A 19,629-nucleotide genomic window follows, 5' to 3' on the forward strand; every position below is an offset into this window, starting at 1 on the left:
CATTCATCCAGTCTGTGAGCTTAGTTTCATTACACATTGATGATGATAACCCATAAGCCCATTTACGTGGGTCTACATGAACTGCCACAGGGCACAAAGTGTTGAAAATATGGGCCGAGGAGGGCTCTGCTGTCAACCCCTTGGCCTCGTGTGACCTTCGGTCTTCTCTCAGGATGACTCATGGAATGTAACTTGTGACCTAGGAGGGTACCAGTGTCCGCATGTGTATGAACTATTAGTAAAACTTGAGGGAAATGATTTTTTTAAAAGTAAATTAAAATAGAATTCTTTATATTTTTCCTCCAGGTCAAGTGTGACCTCTGGGGGTTACTGTACTCAGAGTCACAATTCAGGTTGCTCTGTGTCTGCCTTCTTAGGAGACATCCCCAAAGTACTGCAGCTGGCTGTGGCCTGGGGACCAGAGCCAGGCTTGGCCTGGTGAGCAGAACCCTGTCCCAGATGACGCAGGTGGGTGGGTGGAGAGGGGAAAGGTGATGGGGGCTGTGAGTCTCCTTGTCTGCCCTACTCAGAGTTCTCATGCAGCCCACTCTTTACTTTCTTCCAATCTTTAGGTCTCTGTCATTCAGCTGTGAGCTCTTTGAGGGCTGGACCATACTGGTCATCTTACTGGCCATTGAAGGTGTTCAATGAACCTTTCTTAAAGGATGCTCCTTTTGCCTAAGTTGCTAGCTGGTTTCCGGGTACAGATGGGATGTGTGCACCTAGTGGAGAGGTTGGTTAGCGTGACAGCGGGCTGCATCCCTCCAGACTGAACTCTCTGGCCCTCACCAAGAGGTCTTAGAACTATCTTGTCTCCACAGGCTCCTGCCTCGTCCAGCCAAGAGTGAATTTTGACCTCAGAGTAGCCTATATCTAAGTGATTAACTAAGGCAAAACTTGCAACATGCTTATGTTGGCCTTTCTTGGCTTCCTGAAATATAATTTCTATTTGGGAGCAGTCTGGGGGATAATGTTTGGGGTGATAGATTTTCCTTATGTGTGGATCTTCATGTGAAAGAAGAAAGGGAGGAGGATGTCTTATATGGAGAGCATCTTATTCCCTTGTTCTTAATTTTGTCTTTGCCAGTTGTCCTATCTAGTGGGTTACTCCTCCCTCTACGATGTTAACTAAAGGGCAGGGCGCAGCTCTGCTGGTTGGTCACACGGGGCTCCTACAATAACTCTCACTTCTATTATTTTCATTGCAGATGCGGAAGCCATGGAGCTGAACTGCAGTGAAGTACCTCTTTATGTAAGTGCCTAAGCATTGGGCTGCAGGTCTAAGTGGCCCTTTCTTGAACTTGAAACCCCTTGTGACTGAAGTGGGAAGAAATGTTCTGTTGGCTATTGAGTTGGGGCTTTTAAAAAAACAACACACAACATTACTGTCTAGTTCAAGCCTTTGCATGGAGCCCTTTAAAACTGGTTGGCTCCTGGTTCCAAAGTCTGGGTTTTAATTATATTCTCCTGAGTGACTTTTAACTGTATAACTTCTGGAAGGCAGCTCTGCTCACCACTATAACCACCAATGCTCAACTGTATAACTTTTGGACTCAGAAATACTGAGTTCATCTATGTGAATGATTTTTGAACACATTATTTTATGATATCCTGATAATAGCCAAGAATGTTTTCTGTGTGTATCTCTTTTGGGGAGAAAGTTCAGTGACAATTGTGTCCGGTAAAATCCTGAAGTAGGAATTCAAAGGGAAGAGTGCTGGGACATACATAGAGTAGGTGGGTGACTGGGTGACAGAGCTGCCCGGTGAGATTCCTGGTCAGATGTGCCTTCTGGGCTGAGAGAGGATTCCAAGCTTGAGCACGGTTACTGGATGTAACAGAAGTGAGCCGATTGTCTCCCCACATAGAAAATGGCAGATGATTTTCTCTTCCTTCCTTATTTGAGGCAAAACCTCTTTCCTTTGGTGGCAGGTGGGCATGGTTTGGTGGCAGGTGGGCATGGATGTGTGTATGGGAATTGGGGTTTCAAGTGGCCTTTGAATCCTCAACTCAAGAAATACACCAAGAGTACTAGATCTAGAATAAGAATATGACCTCAATTCAGATGTATCCCGAATAGAACAGAATATCAAGGACTTGGAACAAATTTAGTCAGAATCTTAAATCAATTAAAATATATTCATTCATTTCCCCTTAACATACTTCATTACCCAGGTGACCCTCCCTCTCTCCCTTCCACCTCTTTCCTTGCTGTCACCTTCCTTCCCCTTACACATACCCCACTCTGTTCTCTGGAGAAAGACAAAATGATAAAATAAATGGATTTCAGAATAATGAAAAAGTTGCCTTCTGGGTTACTCAGGGGTCTGGAGTATTCTCTCTCGATTGTGATTTGCAGGTTATAAAATGTATTATAGATAGTTAGACTTGGCCCAGCCATAATTAACGATTAAAAAAAAAAGACTGGTCTAAGGCTAAATTTAGAGTACTCCCAAGTCTTTTTTTTTTTTTGTACCTTTCTCCTCCTTAGCTTTATTCATTCCACTCTGCTCTCCTACGTCAAACCAAACAGATCTACAAGTCTAATGAGGGTACAAAGCCTGGTAGTTTTTCTTTTTTTTTTAATTGAAGTATAGTTGATTTATAATGTTGGGTTGGTTTCTGGTGTACAGCAAAGTGATTCACTTATACATATGTATACATATATTATTTTCTTTTTCATAGTCTTTTCCACTATGGTTTATTACAGGATATTGAATATAGTTCCCTGAGCTATACAGTAGGACCTTGTTGTTTATCTATTTTATATATAGTAGTTTGTATCTGCTAATCCCAAACTCCTAATTTATCCCTCCCCCACCCCCTTTCCCCTTTCATAACCATAAGTTTGTTTTCTGTCTGTGAGTCGGTTTCTGTTTCGTAAATAAGTTCATTTGTGTCATTTTTTAGATTCCATATATAAGTGATATCATGTGGTATTTGTCTTTCTGTTTCTGACTTACTTCACTTGGTATGATAATCTCTAGGTCCATTCATGTTGCTTCAAATGGTATTATTTCATTCTTTTTTTATGGCTGAGTAGTATTCCATTGTGTGTGTGTGTGTGTGTGTGTGTGTGTGTGTGTGTATATGACATCTTCTTTATCCATTCATCTGTCAATGGACATTTAGGTTGCTTCCATGTCTTGGCTATTGTAAATAGTGCTGCTATGAACATTGGGGTGCATGTATCTTTTCAAATTATAGTTTTCTCCAGATATACGCCCAGGAGTGGGATTCCTGGATCATATGGCAACTCTATTTTTATTTTTTTAAGGAACCTCCATACTGTTTTCCCTAGTGGCTGCACCAGTTTACATCGTCACCAACAGTGTAGGAGGGTTCCCTTTTCTCCACACCCTCTTCAGTGTTTGTTGTTTATAGACTTTTTGATGATGGCCATTCTGACCAGTGTGAGGTGATACCTCATTGTAGTTTTGATTTGCATGTCTTTAATCATTAGTGATGTTGAGCATCTTTTCATGTGCCTGCTGACCATCTGTATGTCATCTTTGGAGAAATGTCTATTTACGTCTTCTGCCCATTTTTTGATTGGGTTGTGTGTTTTTTTTTGTTATTGAGTTGTATGAGCTGTTGGGATATTTTGGAAATTAAGGCCTTGTCAGTCACATCATTTGCAAATATTTTCTCCCAGTCCATAGGTTGTCTTTTCATTTTATTTATGGTTTTCTTTGCTGTGCAAAAGCTTGTAAGTTTGATTAGATCTCATTTGTTTATTTTTGGTTTTATTTCTGTTGCCTTGAGACTGACCTAAGAAAACACTGGTACGATTTATGTCAGAGAATGTTTTGCTTATATTGTCTTCTAGGAGTTTTATGATGTCATGTCTTATATTTAAGTCTTTAAGCCATTTTGAATTTATTTTTGTGTAGGGTGTGAGGGAGTGTTCTAACTTCATTGATTTACATGCAGCTGTCCAGCTTTCCCAACACCACTAGATGAAGAGACTCTCTTTTTCCTACTGTATATTCTTGCCTCCTTTGTTGAAGATTAATTGACCATAGGTGTGTGGGTTTATTTCTGGGCTCTCTATTCTGTTCCATTGCTCCATATGTCTTTTATTGTGCCAGTACCACACTGTTTTGATTACTGTAGCTGTGTAGTATTGTCTGAAGTCTGGGAGAGTTATGCCTCCAGCTTTCAAAACCTTGTAGTTGATCAACATCCTGGTACAGCTATTTTAACTCAGACCTACCAGATTATGACCAGACTAGGGAAGAGTCAATACTCATTGCTTACCGAGGGAAGAGACTTAAATAGACCAAAGGAGAGCAAAATTTTTTTCTCTAATTATCAAATAATATATACTCATTAGAATAAAATGAAAAATACAGAAAGTGTTAAGAAAATAAGTCACTCATAGTCTCATCCTCTGTAGATAATTTAAAACATTATTTCATCAATTTTAAGGTACAGTTTTCTCATTTTACATCTCTGAAATTGAGATGCTCTTACTTCACTGTGTATCCTGGCAGATATCATGATGGAGCTGTCATTATCTATGCATGTGTGACCTTGGTCACAATGGTTCATGTTGTTGTCATTTCAGATTACTTATGTGCCTTGCTGGAACTATTTGAATTAATTGCTTTCAAAATGATTTCACCATGATTTGGCATTAAAAAGGCAAAGTTACTGTGTGTATAGAAAGACATGGAAAGAGCAACATGACAAATGTGGTAAAGTCTCTATAAGTAAATTTAGATGAGCTCTTTTAATAAGTATAAAATCTCACATTATGTCATACTTTGCAGTTTTGTCTCTTAGTGGAATATAAAATGCATATCATAACTGGTATCTCAGATGAAATACATTATATATTTAACATAATTGACTCATTATATATACATATATGTGTGTAATCTGCTTTTTTCACTTGATGTTTTATGTCAATATTTTTATGAATTGACCTAAGCCAACGTGGCCATTTGATCTCATGTAGGAAGGGGTCAGTGGGGAAGTATTATAATGAAAACAAGTCTTAAATTTCATCAAATAAGTAACACATAAACAAAGCAGACACAAACTAGACTCTGACTTGTTTCTGTATCTTGTGGCAGACCCCCTCTGTCACCTTCTGTCTTCAGAGGTTTCATAAATATTCACTTCTAGTTTCTCCTAGTTAACTGCAATCTGGTTTATAAACTCTTAACATTTTATTCATATTTACTGTATTTCATATATACTTATCTAAAAATATATGCAAAAATCAAAACCATCTTTAATCCTGTTATTCATAATGATCACTGTTGACATTTTTGGTATATTTTCTTCCAGAGTTTTATCTATATCTGTGTAGAATTTTATTGAAGGTTCTCTTGGCATTTATTTACATGATGTGTTTTCTCATTTGACTGATACATTGGATCTCTTAATTTTGTTGCTTTCATGTACTTTTAGCAATTCTGTCTAGCTGTCATGACTAGTTCTTTGGGAAAAACAAGATAACTCTGCTAAGTGTGATTAAGAGAGAACCCAAACAAAACTAGAAATTATGAAGATTCCATAACATATTGAGATGATATCTTAATTATAAAATAATACTAAGCATAACTGTATGCTTATGCACTGGCAAAATCTTTTGAGGCAGTTTTTTAAAAAATATTTATTTATTTATTTTTGGCTGCATTGAGTCTTTGGTGCTGCACACTGGCTTTCTCTAGTTGTGGTGAGCGGGGGCTACTCTTTGTTGCGGTGTGAGGGCTTCTCATTGCAGTGGCTTCTCTTGTTGCAGAGCACAGGCTCTAGGCATGTGGGCTTCAGTAGTTGTGGCATGCAGGCTCAGTAGTTGTGGCTCACGGGCTCTAGAGTGCAGGCTCAGTAGTTGTGGCGCATGGGCTTAGTTACTCTGCGGCATGTGGGATCTTCCTGGACCAGGGCTCGAACCCGTGTCCCCTGCACTGGCAGGCGGATTCTTAACCACTGTGCCACCAGGAAAGTCCCAAGACAGGCTTTAAAAATATACATTACAAGGTTTATCTCAAGAAGAATTAAATCACATAGTGGGGCAATAATCATGGAGAAAAAAATTGATAGTAATTATTCCCCAACTTCTACCTATCCTTCACAAAAGGATACTTCATTCAAGTGGATCCTGTAAGTGATATTTTTGTTCCTTTGATTATAACCTGTTTTGATTAATCTCTTATAACATTTTTTAGTTAAAATGTTTTTGTCTTTACTTTTGGGTCATTATAGAGAATCCTTCCTACAGATGATAGATTCTTTATACCTTTAGAAAAATCAATAATGTGTCCATCGACAGATGAATGGCACATGTATACAATGGAATATTACTCAGCCATAAAAAGAAATGAAATTGAGTTATTTGTAGTGAGGTGGAGGGACCTAGAGTCTGTCATACAGAGTGAAGTAAGTCAGAAAGAGGAAAACAAATACCGTATGCTAACACATATACATGGAATCTAAAAAAAAAAAAAGGTTCTGAAGAACCTAGGGGCAGGACAGGAATAAAGACGCAGATGTAGAGAATGGACTTGAGGACATGGGGAGTGGGAAGGGTAAGCTGGGATGAAGTGAGAGAGTGGCATGGACATATATACACTACCAAACGTAAAATAGATAGCTAGTGGGAAGCAGCCGCATAGCACAGGGATATCAGCTCCGTGCTTTGTGTCCACCTAGAGGAGTGGGATAGGGAGGGTGGGAGGGAGACACAAGAGGGAGGAGATATGGGGATATACGTATATGTATAGCTGATTCACTTTGTTATAAAACAGAAACTAATACACCATTGTAAAGCAATTATACTCCAATAAAGATGTTTAAAAAAAAAATCTATGGATGTAAGTCTTTGTTTCTCCCCCTCATACCTTTTGTTTGGATCCGTGAAAACTTCCAACTTCTTTTTTAATGTTTTATCCTTTTGTCTTTCAGTATTGTTTGCCCCTTCTAGAATAGCTGATATTCTAGGGTTAGACTGTTCTAGCCATTTTTTTTTTTTTTTAGTCTGAATTCTGGTAGCATGTTTTCTTTTCTGTGTAAGCTTTCTGTACTGTTAAGTTTATTTCCTGCTTGCCATAACAGTTTTAGACCATTACTTTGTTTTTAGTTTTTGTGTAGTATTTTCAAATCTTGGCCTGTTTCTTCTTATGCCCACATAGTTTTACTGTGAGCACAAAGCAGGAACTTAATTTTTTTCCTCTGTCTCCCAGGAATCTGTTTCAGAGGGAGGGAGGCAGTCTCTGATTCTGTGTGCTTTAAATTTTTTTGACCGTTTTGGGGCAAACTTTTTTCTCCTTTTTTTGGGGGGGTGTGGACAAACATTTCTGTTTGCTTATCTTTAGGAAGGAGGCAATCTTAGTATTGGGAATGCAGGAATATTCCCGAACTCAGCCACAGACTTATGCTAATTTTTAAAATGAGCCATGGAGGTCCACTGAGTTGCTATTTCAGGAAAAGAGAAACACTGTACTATAATAAGATTAGAGAAGAAGCAGGAGTTGGCAAGACTGGTAGCGAAGAGTTTATAATATTGATTTGCAAACCTTAGGGATATAAGCATTACAAATCCAGTTTTCAGCCTCTGAGCAGCTTCCTGCATCTGTACTTTAAGGGGCACTAAAGGAAGCAGCTCTGGAAGGCCAGGCTGTTTGTTCCCAGTAGAAAAGGTAGCAGAGGCATGCCATCTGGTTTGAAGTCTAGGCTTAATTTTTAGATAGAATGGTAACATGGTTTTAGGAGGAGATGTTTTAAGCTAGCAAAGAGTCATAGTGAAGAAGCTAATGAGAAATGTGAAAGCCTGGAAAAATGTAAATTAGAATTATTATAACTGATCTAAGATACTTGTATTCTAGCTTAACACTCTTTTAATGGACACCACTTGGGAACTTAAATCCTATATTTGAAGTCATAAAGTTATTTTTTTATTTTAGGTTGTTTTTAGTCTTATTTTATTTTCTAGTCTGTATATAAAGAGAGGAAATGATGCAAGTACAGCTTGAAAAGAGATTTTGCTTACTGAGTATCTGATTGAATTTTGAAAGAGAAAGCGATTGTAAGCCAAATTGTATGTTTTTGCTGAATTTTTTTAAAAATTGAAGGATAGTTGATTTACAATATTGTGTTAGTTTCAGGTGTGCAGCATAGTGATTCAGTGTTTTTTGTTTGTTTGTTTCTTTTACAGATTATATTCCATTGGAGGTTATTTTTGATTACTTTTTAAATTGAGTTTTCTCTAAGTTTTTGTGGATTAAGGAAGGTTATAAAACACATGTTGTACTTATGTACTTCATCCAAAAACTTCCTTTTCCACATTAATTATATTTTAATTTTTATATAAAGTGTACTTAGCATTCATCTTTCCAAAAATATCAGTTCAGTGCTGTGAACAAAATAGAAGAGCTTTTCCTTGTGAAATTGTTGTTTCCAAAGATTCTTTTTTCCTCAGTAAAATAGCTTTATTTTAAATGATTATTTAAATCACACTTGCTCATTATAAAAAAAAAAATAAGAAATTACCAAGAAGAAATTACCAAGGAGAAAGATCCCTTTAAATTCCTCCTTTGGGAGAATTTTCATTAGTGTTTTGATGACAGTCCTTTCAGGAATTTGTTTTTGCATATCTATACACACATCCACACCCCCGCCCCCACGATGCATAAAAGGAATCGTAGAGAAAAGCTGTTTATGTTATCTTGCATAGATCCCCATTATTCTCTCCCCCCATCATATCTCTACTTCTGTCCCACAGGTAACTCTTTTTTTTTTCCACTGTTGTTTTTTTTTTTTATGAGTTTCTGCATTATAACAAAGTGAATCAGTCATACATATACATCTGTTCCCACATCCCTTCCCTCTTGCGTCTCCCTCCCTCCCACCCTCCCTATCCCACCCCTCCAGGCAGTCACAAAGCACCGAGCTGATCTGAAACCTATTGCAGTCACTCTCAGCAGCATTAGCATCCTTGGGAAACTTGTTGGAAATAGAAATTCTCAGACCTCACCCTAGACCTACTGAATCAGACACTCTGGGCATGGGGCCCAGATATCTGTGTTTTAACAAAACCTTCAGGTGATTCTGATGTGTGCTAATGTTTGAGAATCATTGACTTAGTGTATATATTTCTACATTTTTCTGTGCTCATACAACCCTACACATACATATATATAGATACAAGCTTTAATAAAACCATTTTAAAAAATCTGGATCAGAGAATTCCCTGGTGGTCCAGTGGTTAGGACTCTGCACTTCTAATGCAGGGGCCATGGGTTCAATCCCTGGTCGGGGAACTAAGATCCTTCAAGCTGCATGGTGCAGCCAAATATATATATATATATATATATATATATATGGATCATATTATATAAACTTCTGTATCTTTTCCAACTCAGCATTACTTTGTGGAAATTCCTGCAAGTTGTCAGGTGTAGCTCTAATTCATTCTATTTAATAAATGGGTGTGGATCAAGACACTTCTCTGTGGATGGGTATTCACTAGACATCCTCGTCCATATGTCCTTATTTATCAATACTTTCATCTTTATGGGATAGATTCCCAGGAGTGGAATTGCTGGATGCAGGATGTACATACTTCAGGTTTTAATGATTTCTTTGCAAATGAGGTATACGTGTTCACATTTTATTCAACAACTTTCAGATATATTTAGTATCTAGTTCTTTAGCCCTAACAACTGTGATAATTATGAATTGGGAGTTATAAACTCACTTTTACTGTGCAAAGGTAGCATGTTAAATTTTGTGTTAAATTTTATAAAAGTTCAAAAAATTCCCTTGTTTTAATCTTTTTTTTTTTTTTTGCCATGGTGCTTCATTTCTGCTCTTTCTTGGATTCTGGCTAATATGAGCATCTAACCCATGGAGACTTCTACAACATCTGCAAAGGGTGTGTCTGTGGAACTTTGCGTGTGGGCTCTTGCTCTCTTCCACCCTTTAGATGTGTTAATCGTAGCAGTTGACTGAGAAGAGTAATCATTTCTTTCTCCTGAGGCTGCAGATTGTATAATGGTTTGGACGGGGTTTTAGCTTCAGTAGCTTGTTGCCAGCTGGATCTAAATGGCTTCCCTTTTCCCTTAGCATTTTGTGTTTGTTATTCTCTTATTCTGAGTCACAGTATCCTGCTGAGTTTGGTCCCAAGTATATTGGTTGCTGTTGGGCTTATTGTACGTAACTGAAGGGGTAACCTGATGTTTGCTAATCACTTCACGTAGTTGAGCTAAGCCTCCTCCATTCAACCACTTCTATTTCTGAGGCTTGGTACACTCTCCTAGGCCCCAGCCTTCTGGAGGGGGGACCCTAGGACAGGACCCAGGGAGGCAGTTTCCTATTGAGGCCGCAAGTGACTTGGTTGCTTTGTTCTGCACTCACCTGGCGGACGCCTCCTTCCCTCAGATTCCTTCTGGCTTCTGGTTCCTGTTGAAGGAAATCCTGTCCTCCAGATGCTGCCCCTTCTCTGCTTGTGGCTCTCTGTCCCCTCATGGGCCGCCTGTGATCAGCCTGTCTTAACCATCAACTTGGAATCTTAGTATGTGAAGGCACCTTAGAGACCTTCGCCTGGCCACCCGCCCTTTGCAGATGAGGAAATTCAGGTTCCGAGCAGGAGAGTCACTTATTTGACTAGTTAACTCAGCTGGTTTGACACTCAGGATTTGTAAATGATGTATTGGAAGCCATAACATTTTTTTGCTCAGAAAGTTTGTTAGTGGCAGATCCACGGTAAGCCTGGGATTTTCCCACCTTCACCGGCTAATCAAAATGACCTTCTCCATTGCATTGCTTCTGCACTTCATTTCCCCATTGGCCAGGTACCCATTTTGTCCTTTGCCACCCTGCAGTCTTCCTTTGAGATTTACAATGTGAAGAATGGTGCTACTTCTTGGACCTTCAATTAAAATATCTCCCTTTTCTTACACTTTTTTGTCCTGCTGGAGGATGCTGCTTGTAACTAAGTCTAGGCAACCCTGACCCTCTAAAGCTCATTTGCTCACAAAAAGGCTGGGCCTGGTAACTGATGGTGATTTGTGCCATCAAGCTCTCAAGCTCAACTTAATATAAATTTCACTAGTTCGGGTGTCAGGGCACAGGCGAGGGTATCTTTTAGCACATGTCAATACAGCTCATTCTGGCTTTGAGAAGGGAATCAGGAGGGGCTTTTGACTGAGATGAACTTCTGGATCACACGTTTACTTTGTGCAAATTTGTTTTTAGGAAATTATACTAATGTTAGCTGTGTTTTGACTTAAACATGGCAGCCTGAGCATCTCAACTAATTTCTACCTGTTGGGTGGCATCCTCCATCATTGTCTGAGCTAGGCCAGCTGAAGTCAGCTCTCCTTGGTGGTTCTTACTTTCTACCAACTTAGCTTGACCTTTTCCTGGCTGGTCTTTCTCTGCCTGGTCCTGCTTTTACCTTTTTGCCTTTTCTCCTGTTTTCCTTAAGGAGGGGGCAAACCAATTCCAAAGCAGCATGTTGTTCTAGCCACACAGCAGGAGAACCGTGGTAGCTACCCTGCCTGGCGAGCAGCCACAAGATGTCAGTTCTTGTGAAATCTTGAGCTCCTTAGCTGCTACAAGAGATTGCTTGATGGTTCTGGCAGGCAGGGAGGGGAAAAACCACTTCTTAGACTCTAGCAAAACCTTTGACTTAGAGACGTTACATAAATCCTCCCTTAGCTTCGTCCCTGTCCAGATTCTTAAAGAAACACTACTGTTTCCTCTCAGCACAATGGCACTTTATGATGCCCTCTTCTGTTGTCACCGTGAGATGACAGACTTCTGTGAAAAGGCCTGAAGGTAAAATGTACAACTGCAGGAAACTGCAGGAAGAATTAGCCCCAGCACTCAGCATATTTGAAGGAATGTCTTTGCTGGTGTGGGCTGGGGGCTGTGGGTACCCAAGTACCAAGTGTTCTTAAAGTCTGATTGTCTCACTTCCCATATTTCAGTGGCAGCCCTCACAATTTTGGGTAATGTGCAGTCTTGTATTTTCCAACATAGAACTCGCAGGAACTAACATTTTTGTTCTATTTGATTTTTTTTAAAAGATGTATTACCATCTTAAGCAAGAATTTTAGGCATGACGGGTGTGGGTCAGATTTTTCTTTGGGAGAACCCTCAGTAGAAGAAATAAGGTGTGAAGCAGTAAAAATGTTTTAGTTTCACATTCTGGAAAGGCAGCTCTTCTAGAAGGTGTGATATATAGAGATTCTACGTTATCAACAATTCCTTCCCCTCACCCCTGAGCGCGTGTGCTGTTTGGTTTGAATACTGTTGTCTCCAACTCCTGCCTCTTTTTCCTCTCCATAACTTGATGTAGTTTGGCTTTAACCTTGTTTGTTTGTTTGTTTTTCTGAAAGTAGACTCACTCACGAAGGGCACTAATTTGGCTCTTGCTTCATCTAAGGTTTTTTCTTAAGTCCCCATGTGGTGCAGTGCGCTCTTCGAGTCACTAAGGGTGTAGTGGAGAGGGAAACAGAGAAGGTCGTGGGACCTCACTCTGCTAGAGTCCACTTCAGAGTCGGAGAGACAGACAATGAATAGGTAAACAAATAAAGACATAAGAATTTCAGCTAGCAGTGTGCGTTAGGACAATCCAGCAGGTATGATATGGTAGAGAATGGTGTGTGTGTGAGAGATTTGATAGTTTCGGAACCAGAATCCCCTGAGAGCCCTCTAGTAGAAGGAGCAGAAAACACAGAGGCCCTGAAGTAGGAATGAACCTCATGTATCTGAGGGGCAGCAAAAGGCCAGTGTGGCCGGCGCATCCCGAGTGAAGGAGAGGAGGCAGGTCAGAGAGGTGGGTGAGGTCATTCACGGAGAGCTTTGTGGCCAAGGTGATGAAATGAGAAGTCGGTGTGGGAGTCTCGGCGGGGAAGTTGCCTGATCTGATTTATACTTTAAAAATGTATTCTCAGTGTCCTCAAACTCCGCTGGTCCTCTTTCAAGTTGTGCTCTTTCTTTGTCTGTTGCACTTTCTTCTCATCTGCTGATGTGGGCGTTCCCCGGGCCCACTCCTTTCTCCTCTCTTTCAAGGCAGCTTATCTCTCCTTGTTTTTTCAACCACAGCTCCTCCACGAAGACTCCCACACGTGGGCCCTCCTCCCGACCTCTGCGCCTGCTGCATCTTCTGTTTCCAGCTGGCCCGTTTGCTCTTTCCACTCAATTATCCAGCCTTGGCTTCAAATCCAGACTGTTATATTTAAAAAAACTTTTTCAAGTTCTCCTCCAAACCAACCCCCTTTCTAACTTCCTGATTTCTGTTACCATACCCCCATTCTCCCAGGCACCGTGGCTTTAAATCGGAGTTTTCCTTATTCCTCTGTTACTGTCTTCTGCACTTGATCAGTCATCAAGACGTGTAGATGGTCACGACTGTCTTCTTTTCTCTCCTCTGCTGCGATTCTAATTCATCTTTGGATTGCTGCCTTTAGCCTCTTCAGAGATGCCTGTTTTGTAACTTTGAACACTTTACTCTCCCACTCAGATATGGGTTATCATCTTGCATTTGTCTCTTGCTTTGTAGCCATATCCTCTTTCTGTCCTAATGAGACAAGTCCCCTCTCTATCTTGGTGGGCTTTCTTCATTCTCTTATTTGCAGAACTTTGCCCAAGCTGCTCCAGTTCCATAACCAGGAATAGCCTCAGGTAGGGATGGGATACAGTGTTGTATGTAGGTTACAACACTAGAAAGCTGTGCATTAGGTATCTTTTTGGCAATATTCTAAGGCTTGGATTCACTTTATGGGTTAAGCTACCATTTTGGAAGCTGTTGCTTTTCTTTTTTTTCTTTTCTCATCTTTTATTTTTTTGAATTTCTGAATTTTATTTTATTTATTTTTTATACAGCAGGTTCTTATTAGTTATCTATTTTATACATATTAATGTATACATGTCAATCCCAATCTCCCAATTCATCCCACCACCTCCACCCGCCCCGCCACCGCCGCTTTCCCCCCTTGGTGTCCATACATTTGTTCTCTACATCTGTGTCTCTACTTCTGCCCTGCAGGCAGGTTCATCTGTACCATTTTTCTAGGTTCCACATATATGTGTTAATATACGATATTTGTTTTTCTCTTTCTGACTTATTTCACTCTGACAGTCTCTACATCCATCCATGTCTCTACAAATGACCCAGTTTCATTCCTTTTTATGGCTGAGTAATATTCCATTGTATATATGTACCACATCTTCTTTATCCGTTTGTCTGTCAATGGGCATTTAGTTGCTTCCATGACCTGGCTATTGTAAATAGTGCTGCAATGAACATTGGGGTGCATGTGTCTTTTTGAATTATGGTTTTCTCAGGGTATATGCCCAGTAGTGGGATTGCTGGGTCATATGGTAATTCTATTTTTAGTTTTTTTAAGCAACCTCCATACAGTTCTCCATAGTGGCTGTATCAATTTACATTTTCACCAACAGTGCAGGAGGGTTCCCTTTTCTCCACACCCTCTCCAGCATTTGTTGTTTGTAGATTTTCTGATGATGCCCAGTCTAACTGGTGTGAGGTGATACCTCATTGTAGTTTTGATTTTCATTTCTCTAATAATTAGTGATGTTGAGCAGCTTTTCATATGCTTCTTGGCCATCTGTATGTCTTCTTTGGAGAAATGTCTATTTAGGTCTTCTGCCCATTTTTGGATTGGGTTGTTTGTTTTTTTAATATTGAGCTGCATGAGCTGTTTATATATTTTGGAGATTAATCCTTTGTCCATTGATTCGTTTGCAAATATTTTCTACCATTCTGAGGGTTGTCTTTTCATCTTGTTTGTAGTTTCCTTTGCTTTGCAAAAGCTTTTAAGTTTCATTACGTCCCATTTGTTTATTTTTGTTTTTATTTCCATTACTCTAGGGGGTGGGTCAAAAAAGATCTTGCTGTGATTTATGTCAAAGAGTGTTCTTCCTATGTTTTCCTTTAAGAGTTTTATGGTATCCGGTCTTACATTTAGGTCTGTAATCCATTTTGAGTTTATTTTTGTGTATGGTGTTAGGAAGTGTCCTAATTTCATTCTTTTACATGTAGCTGTCCAGTTTTCCCAGCACCACTTATTGAAGAGACTATCTTTTCTCCATTGTATATCCTTGCCTCCTTTGTCACAGATTAGTTGACCATAGGTGCGTGGGTTTATCTCTGGGCTTTCTATCTTGTTCCATTGATCTGTATTTCTGTTTTTGTGCCAGTACCATATTGCCTTGATTACTGTAGCTTTGTAATATAGTCTGATGTCAGGGAGTCTGATTCCTCCAGCTCTGTTCTTTTTTCCCTCAAGACTGCATTGGCTCTTCAGGGTCTTTTGTGTCTCCATACAAATTTTAAGATTTTTTTGTTCTAGTTCTGTAAAAAATGCCACTGGTAATTTGATAGGGATTGCACTGAATCTGTAGATTGCTTTGGGTAGTGTAGTCATTTTCACAATATTGATTCTTCCAGTCCAAGAACATGGTATATCTCTTCATCTGTTTGTGTCATCTTTGATTTCTTTCATCAGTGTCTTATAGTTTTCTGAGTACAGGTCTTTTCCCTCCTTAGGTAGGTTTATTCCTAGGTATTTTATTCTTTTTGTTGCAATGCTGAATGGGATTGTTTCCTTAATTTCTCTTTCTGATCTTTCGTTGTTAATGTACAGGAATGCAAGAGATTTCTGTGCATTAATTTTGTATCCTGCAACTTTACCAAATTCATTGATTAGCTCTAGTAGTTTTCTGGTGACATCTTTAGGATTCTGTATGTGTAGTATCATGTCATCTGCACACAGTGACAGTTGTACTTCTTTTCCACTTTGTATTCCTTTTATTTCTTTTTCTTCTTTGATTGCCGTGGCTAGGACTTCCAAAAGTGTTGAATAATAGTGGCAAGAGTGGACAACCTTGTCTTGTTCCTGATCTTAGAGGAAATGCTTTCAGCTTTTCACCATTGAGAATGATGTTTTCTGTGGTTTTGTCGTATATGGCCTTTATTATGTTGAGGCAGGTTCCCTCTATGCCCACTTTCTGGAGAGTTTTTATCATAAATGGGTGTTGAATTTTGTTAAAAGCTTTTTCTGCATCTATTGATATGATCATATGGTTTTTATTCTTCAGTTTGTTAACATGGCATATCACATTGATTGGTTTGTGTATATTAAAGAATCCTTGCATCCCTGGGATAAATCCCACTTGATCACGGTGTATGATCCTTTTAATGTGTTGCTGGATTCTGTTTGCTAGTATTTTGTTGAGGATTTTTGCATCTATATTCATGAGTGATATTGGTCTGTAATTTCCTTTTTTTTGTAGTATCTTTGTCTGGTTTTGGTATTAGGGTGATGGTGGCTTCATAGAATGAGTTTGGGAGTGTTCCTTCCTCTGCAATTTTTTGGAAGAGTTTGAGAAGAATGGGTGTTAGCTCTTCTCTAGATATTTGATAGAATTCATCTGTGAAGCCATCTGGTCCTGGACTTTTGTTTGTTGGAAGATTTTTAATCACAGTTTCAATTTCATTACTTGTGATTGGTCTGTTCATATTTTCTATTTCTTCCTGGTTCAGTCTTGGAAGGTTATACCTTTCTAAGAATTTGTCCATTTCTTCCAGGTTGTCCATTTTATTGGCATAGAGTTGCTTGTAGTAGTCTCTTAGGGTGCTTTGTATTTCTGTGGTGTCTGTTGTAACTTCTTTTTTATTTCTAATTTTATTGATTTGAGTCCTCTCCCTCTTTTTCTTGATGAGTCTGGCTAAAGGTTTATCAATTTTGTTCATCCTCTCAAAAAACCAGCTTTTAGTTTTATTGATCTTTGCTATTGTTTTCTTTGTTTCTATTTGATTTATTTCTGCTCTGATCTTTATGATTTCTTTCCTTCTACTAACTTTGGGTTTTGTTTGTTCTTCTTTCTCTAGTTCCTTTAGGTGTAAGATTAGATTGTTTATTTGAGATGTTTCTTGTTTCTTGAGGTAAGCTTGTATTGCTATAAACTTCCCTTTTAGAACTGCTTTTGCTGCATCCCATAGGTTTTGGATCGTCTCTAGGTATTTTTTTATTTCCTCTTGGATTTCTTCAGTGATCTCTTGGTTATTTAGTAACGTTTTGTTTAGCCTCCATGTGTTTGTGTTTTTTACGTATTTTTCCCTGTAATTCATTTCTAATCTCATAGTGTTGTGGTTGGAAAAGATGCTTGATATGATTTCAGTTTTCTTAAATTTACCGAGCCTTGATTTGTGACCCAAGATGTCATCTGTCCTGGAGAATGTTCCGTGCACTTGAGAAGAAAGTGTAGTCTGCTGTTTTTGGATGGAATGTCCTATAAATATCAATTAAATCTATCTGGTCTATTGTGTCATTTAAAGCTTGTGTTTCCTTATTAATTTTCTGTCTGGATGATCTGTACATCAGTGTAAGTGAGGTGTTAAAGTCCTCCAGTATTATTGTGTTACTGTTGATTTCCTCTTTTATAGCTGTTAGTAGTTGCCTTATGTATTGAGATGCTCCTATGTTGGATGCATATATATTTATAATTGTTATATCTTCTTCTTAGATTGATTCCTTGATCATTATGTAGTGTCCTTCCTTGTCTCTTGTGACATTCTTTATTTTAAAGTCTATTTTATCTGATATGAGTATTGCTACTGCAGCTTTCTTTTGATTTCCATTTGCATGGAATATCTTTTTCCATCCCCTCACTTTCAGTCTGGATGTGTCCCTAGGTCTGAAGGGGGTCTCTTGTAGACAGCATATATATGGGTCTTGTTTTTATATCCATTCAAACAGCCTGTATCTTTTGGTTGGAGCATTTAATCCATTCACGTTTAAGGTAATTATCAATATGTATGTTCCTATTACCATTTTCTTAATTGTTATGGGTTTGTTTTTGTAGGTCCTTTTCTTCTCTTGTGTTTCCCACTTAGAGAAGTTCCTTCCACATTTGTTGTAGAGCTGGTTTGGTGGTGCTGAATTCTCTTAGCTTTTGCTTGTCTGTAAAGCTTTTGATTTTTCTGTGGAATCTGAATGAGATCGTTGCCCAGTAGAGTAATCTTGGTTGTAGGTTCTTCCCTTTCATCGCTTTAAATATATCATGCCACTCCCTTCTGGCCTGTAGAGTTTCTGCTGAGAAATCAGCTGTTAACCTTATGGGAGTTCTCTTGTATGTTATTTGTTGTTTTTCCTTTTTTGCTTTCAATAATTTGTCTTTAATTTTTGTCAATTTGATTACTATGTGTCCTGGCGTGTTTCTCCTTGGGTTTATCCTGCCTGGGACTCTCTGCGCTTCCTGGACTTGGGTGGCGATTTCCTTTCCCATGTTAGGGAAGTTTTCGACTATAGTCTCTTCAAGTATTTTCTCGGGTCCTTTCTCTCTCTCTTCTCCTTCTGGGACCCCTATAATGCGAATGTTGTTGCATTTAACGTTGTCCCAGAGGTCTCTTAGGCTATCTTCATTTCTTTTCATTCCTTTTTTCTTTATGCTGCTCCGCGGCAGTGAATTCCTCCTTTCTGTCTTCCAGGTCACTTATCCATTCTTCTGCCTCAGTTGTTCTGTTATTGATTCCTTCTAATTTATTTTTCATTTCAGTTATTGTATTGTTCATCTCTGTTTGTTCTTTAATTCTTCTAGGTCTTTGTTAAACATTTCTTGCATCTTCTCTATCTTTGCCTCCATTTTTTTTACGAAGTCCTGGATCATCTTCAGTATCATTATTCTGAATTCTTTTTCTGGAAGGTTGCCTGTCTCCACTTCATTTAGTTATTTTTCTGGGGTTTTATCTTGTTCCTTCATCTGATACAAAGTCCTCTGCCTTTTCATTTTGTCTATCTTTCTGTGAATGTGGTTTTCCTTCCACAGGCTGCAGAATTGTATTTCTTTTTGCTTCTGCTGTCTGCCCTCTGGAAGCTCTTCCTTATCTTCTGGGTATGTTGGCAACGATCAGGGTGTATTGCTACCCCATGTTGCCTTGGGTATAGCCTGTGGCATGAATCGCTGGGCTTTCCAAAGGTGAGGTTAATTTGGAGAGAATTACAGCTCCCTGCTTAAAAAGATGAATTAGAAAAATTAAATTGCCATTAAATAATACTAGATTCACACTTAAGTAGGGCAAATCATTTGGGGCAAAGTAGACCCTTGGCTCCAATGAAATAGCTTAAAAACCAAACATTTCTAATAAACCTGTTATGTGCTAAACACTATACAGTATACTCTTTAATGAGTTCTTATTTAATTTTCCAAACCCTGTGGGATAGGAATTATCTCCATTTATAGATAAGAAAATTGAGGTTCAGGGAAGCAGGGTGGTGTTCCTTCATTAACATGTATTAATCTGGGCCAATATCTGGGTTTCTTACTGAACTGAGTGAGGTATGGCCACCCAGCTGAATTCTTTTGGAACTTGGATTTCAACCCCAGATTTTCTGACTCTCAGTCCAGGGCATTCTCAGTTATACCAAACTATCCCATGAACACAGACTGTTACCCTTTGTTTATATCGAAATACTGAGTGCAGTCTCTACTGCACTGTGGACTTTCAGTAAATGTTTACTCATTGAATTTCTAGAGAATCACTGAGTGGGGAGATAAGCTTGCTCTCTGATCCTTTATAGGAGCATTCTAGACAATGGCTGTGGTCACTGGGTGGGTGGGTCCAGTTGACAAAATGGTTGATAA

At 38.9% G+C, this 19,629-nt stretch overlaps 1 protein-coding gene across 8 annotated transcripts in view; it reads left to right on the forward strand.

Moving 5' to 3' along the window:
- The window catches only part of ARHGEF28 (Rho guanine nucleotide exchange factor 28), a 314,507-nt gene that overhangs the window by 54,352 nt on the left and 240,526 nt on the right, over nucleotides 1–19,629 (forward strand). For all 8 annotated transcript variants that reach the window (XM_081232412.1, XM_081232406.1, XM_081232410.1 and 5 more), the window contains exon 2: nucleotides 1,209–1,252. In XM_081232412.1, coding sequence (XP_081088538.1) covers nucleotides 1,220–1,252 — 33 coding nt within the window. In that variant the 5' untranslated portion in view covers nucleotides 1,209–1,219. The remainder of the gene's footprint in view (nucleotides 1–1,208; nucleotides 1,253–19,629) is intronic.

Source organism: Mesoplodon bidens (assembly GCF_964165515.1).
Source record: "Mesoplodon bidens genome assembly, chromosome: 4".
Classification (NCBI taxonomy): Eukaryota; Metazoa; Chordata; class Mammalia; order Artiodactyla; family Ziphiidae; genus Mesoplodon; species Mesoplodon bidens.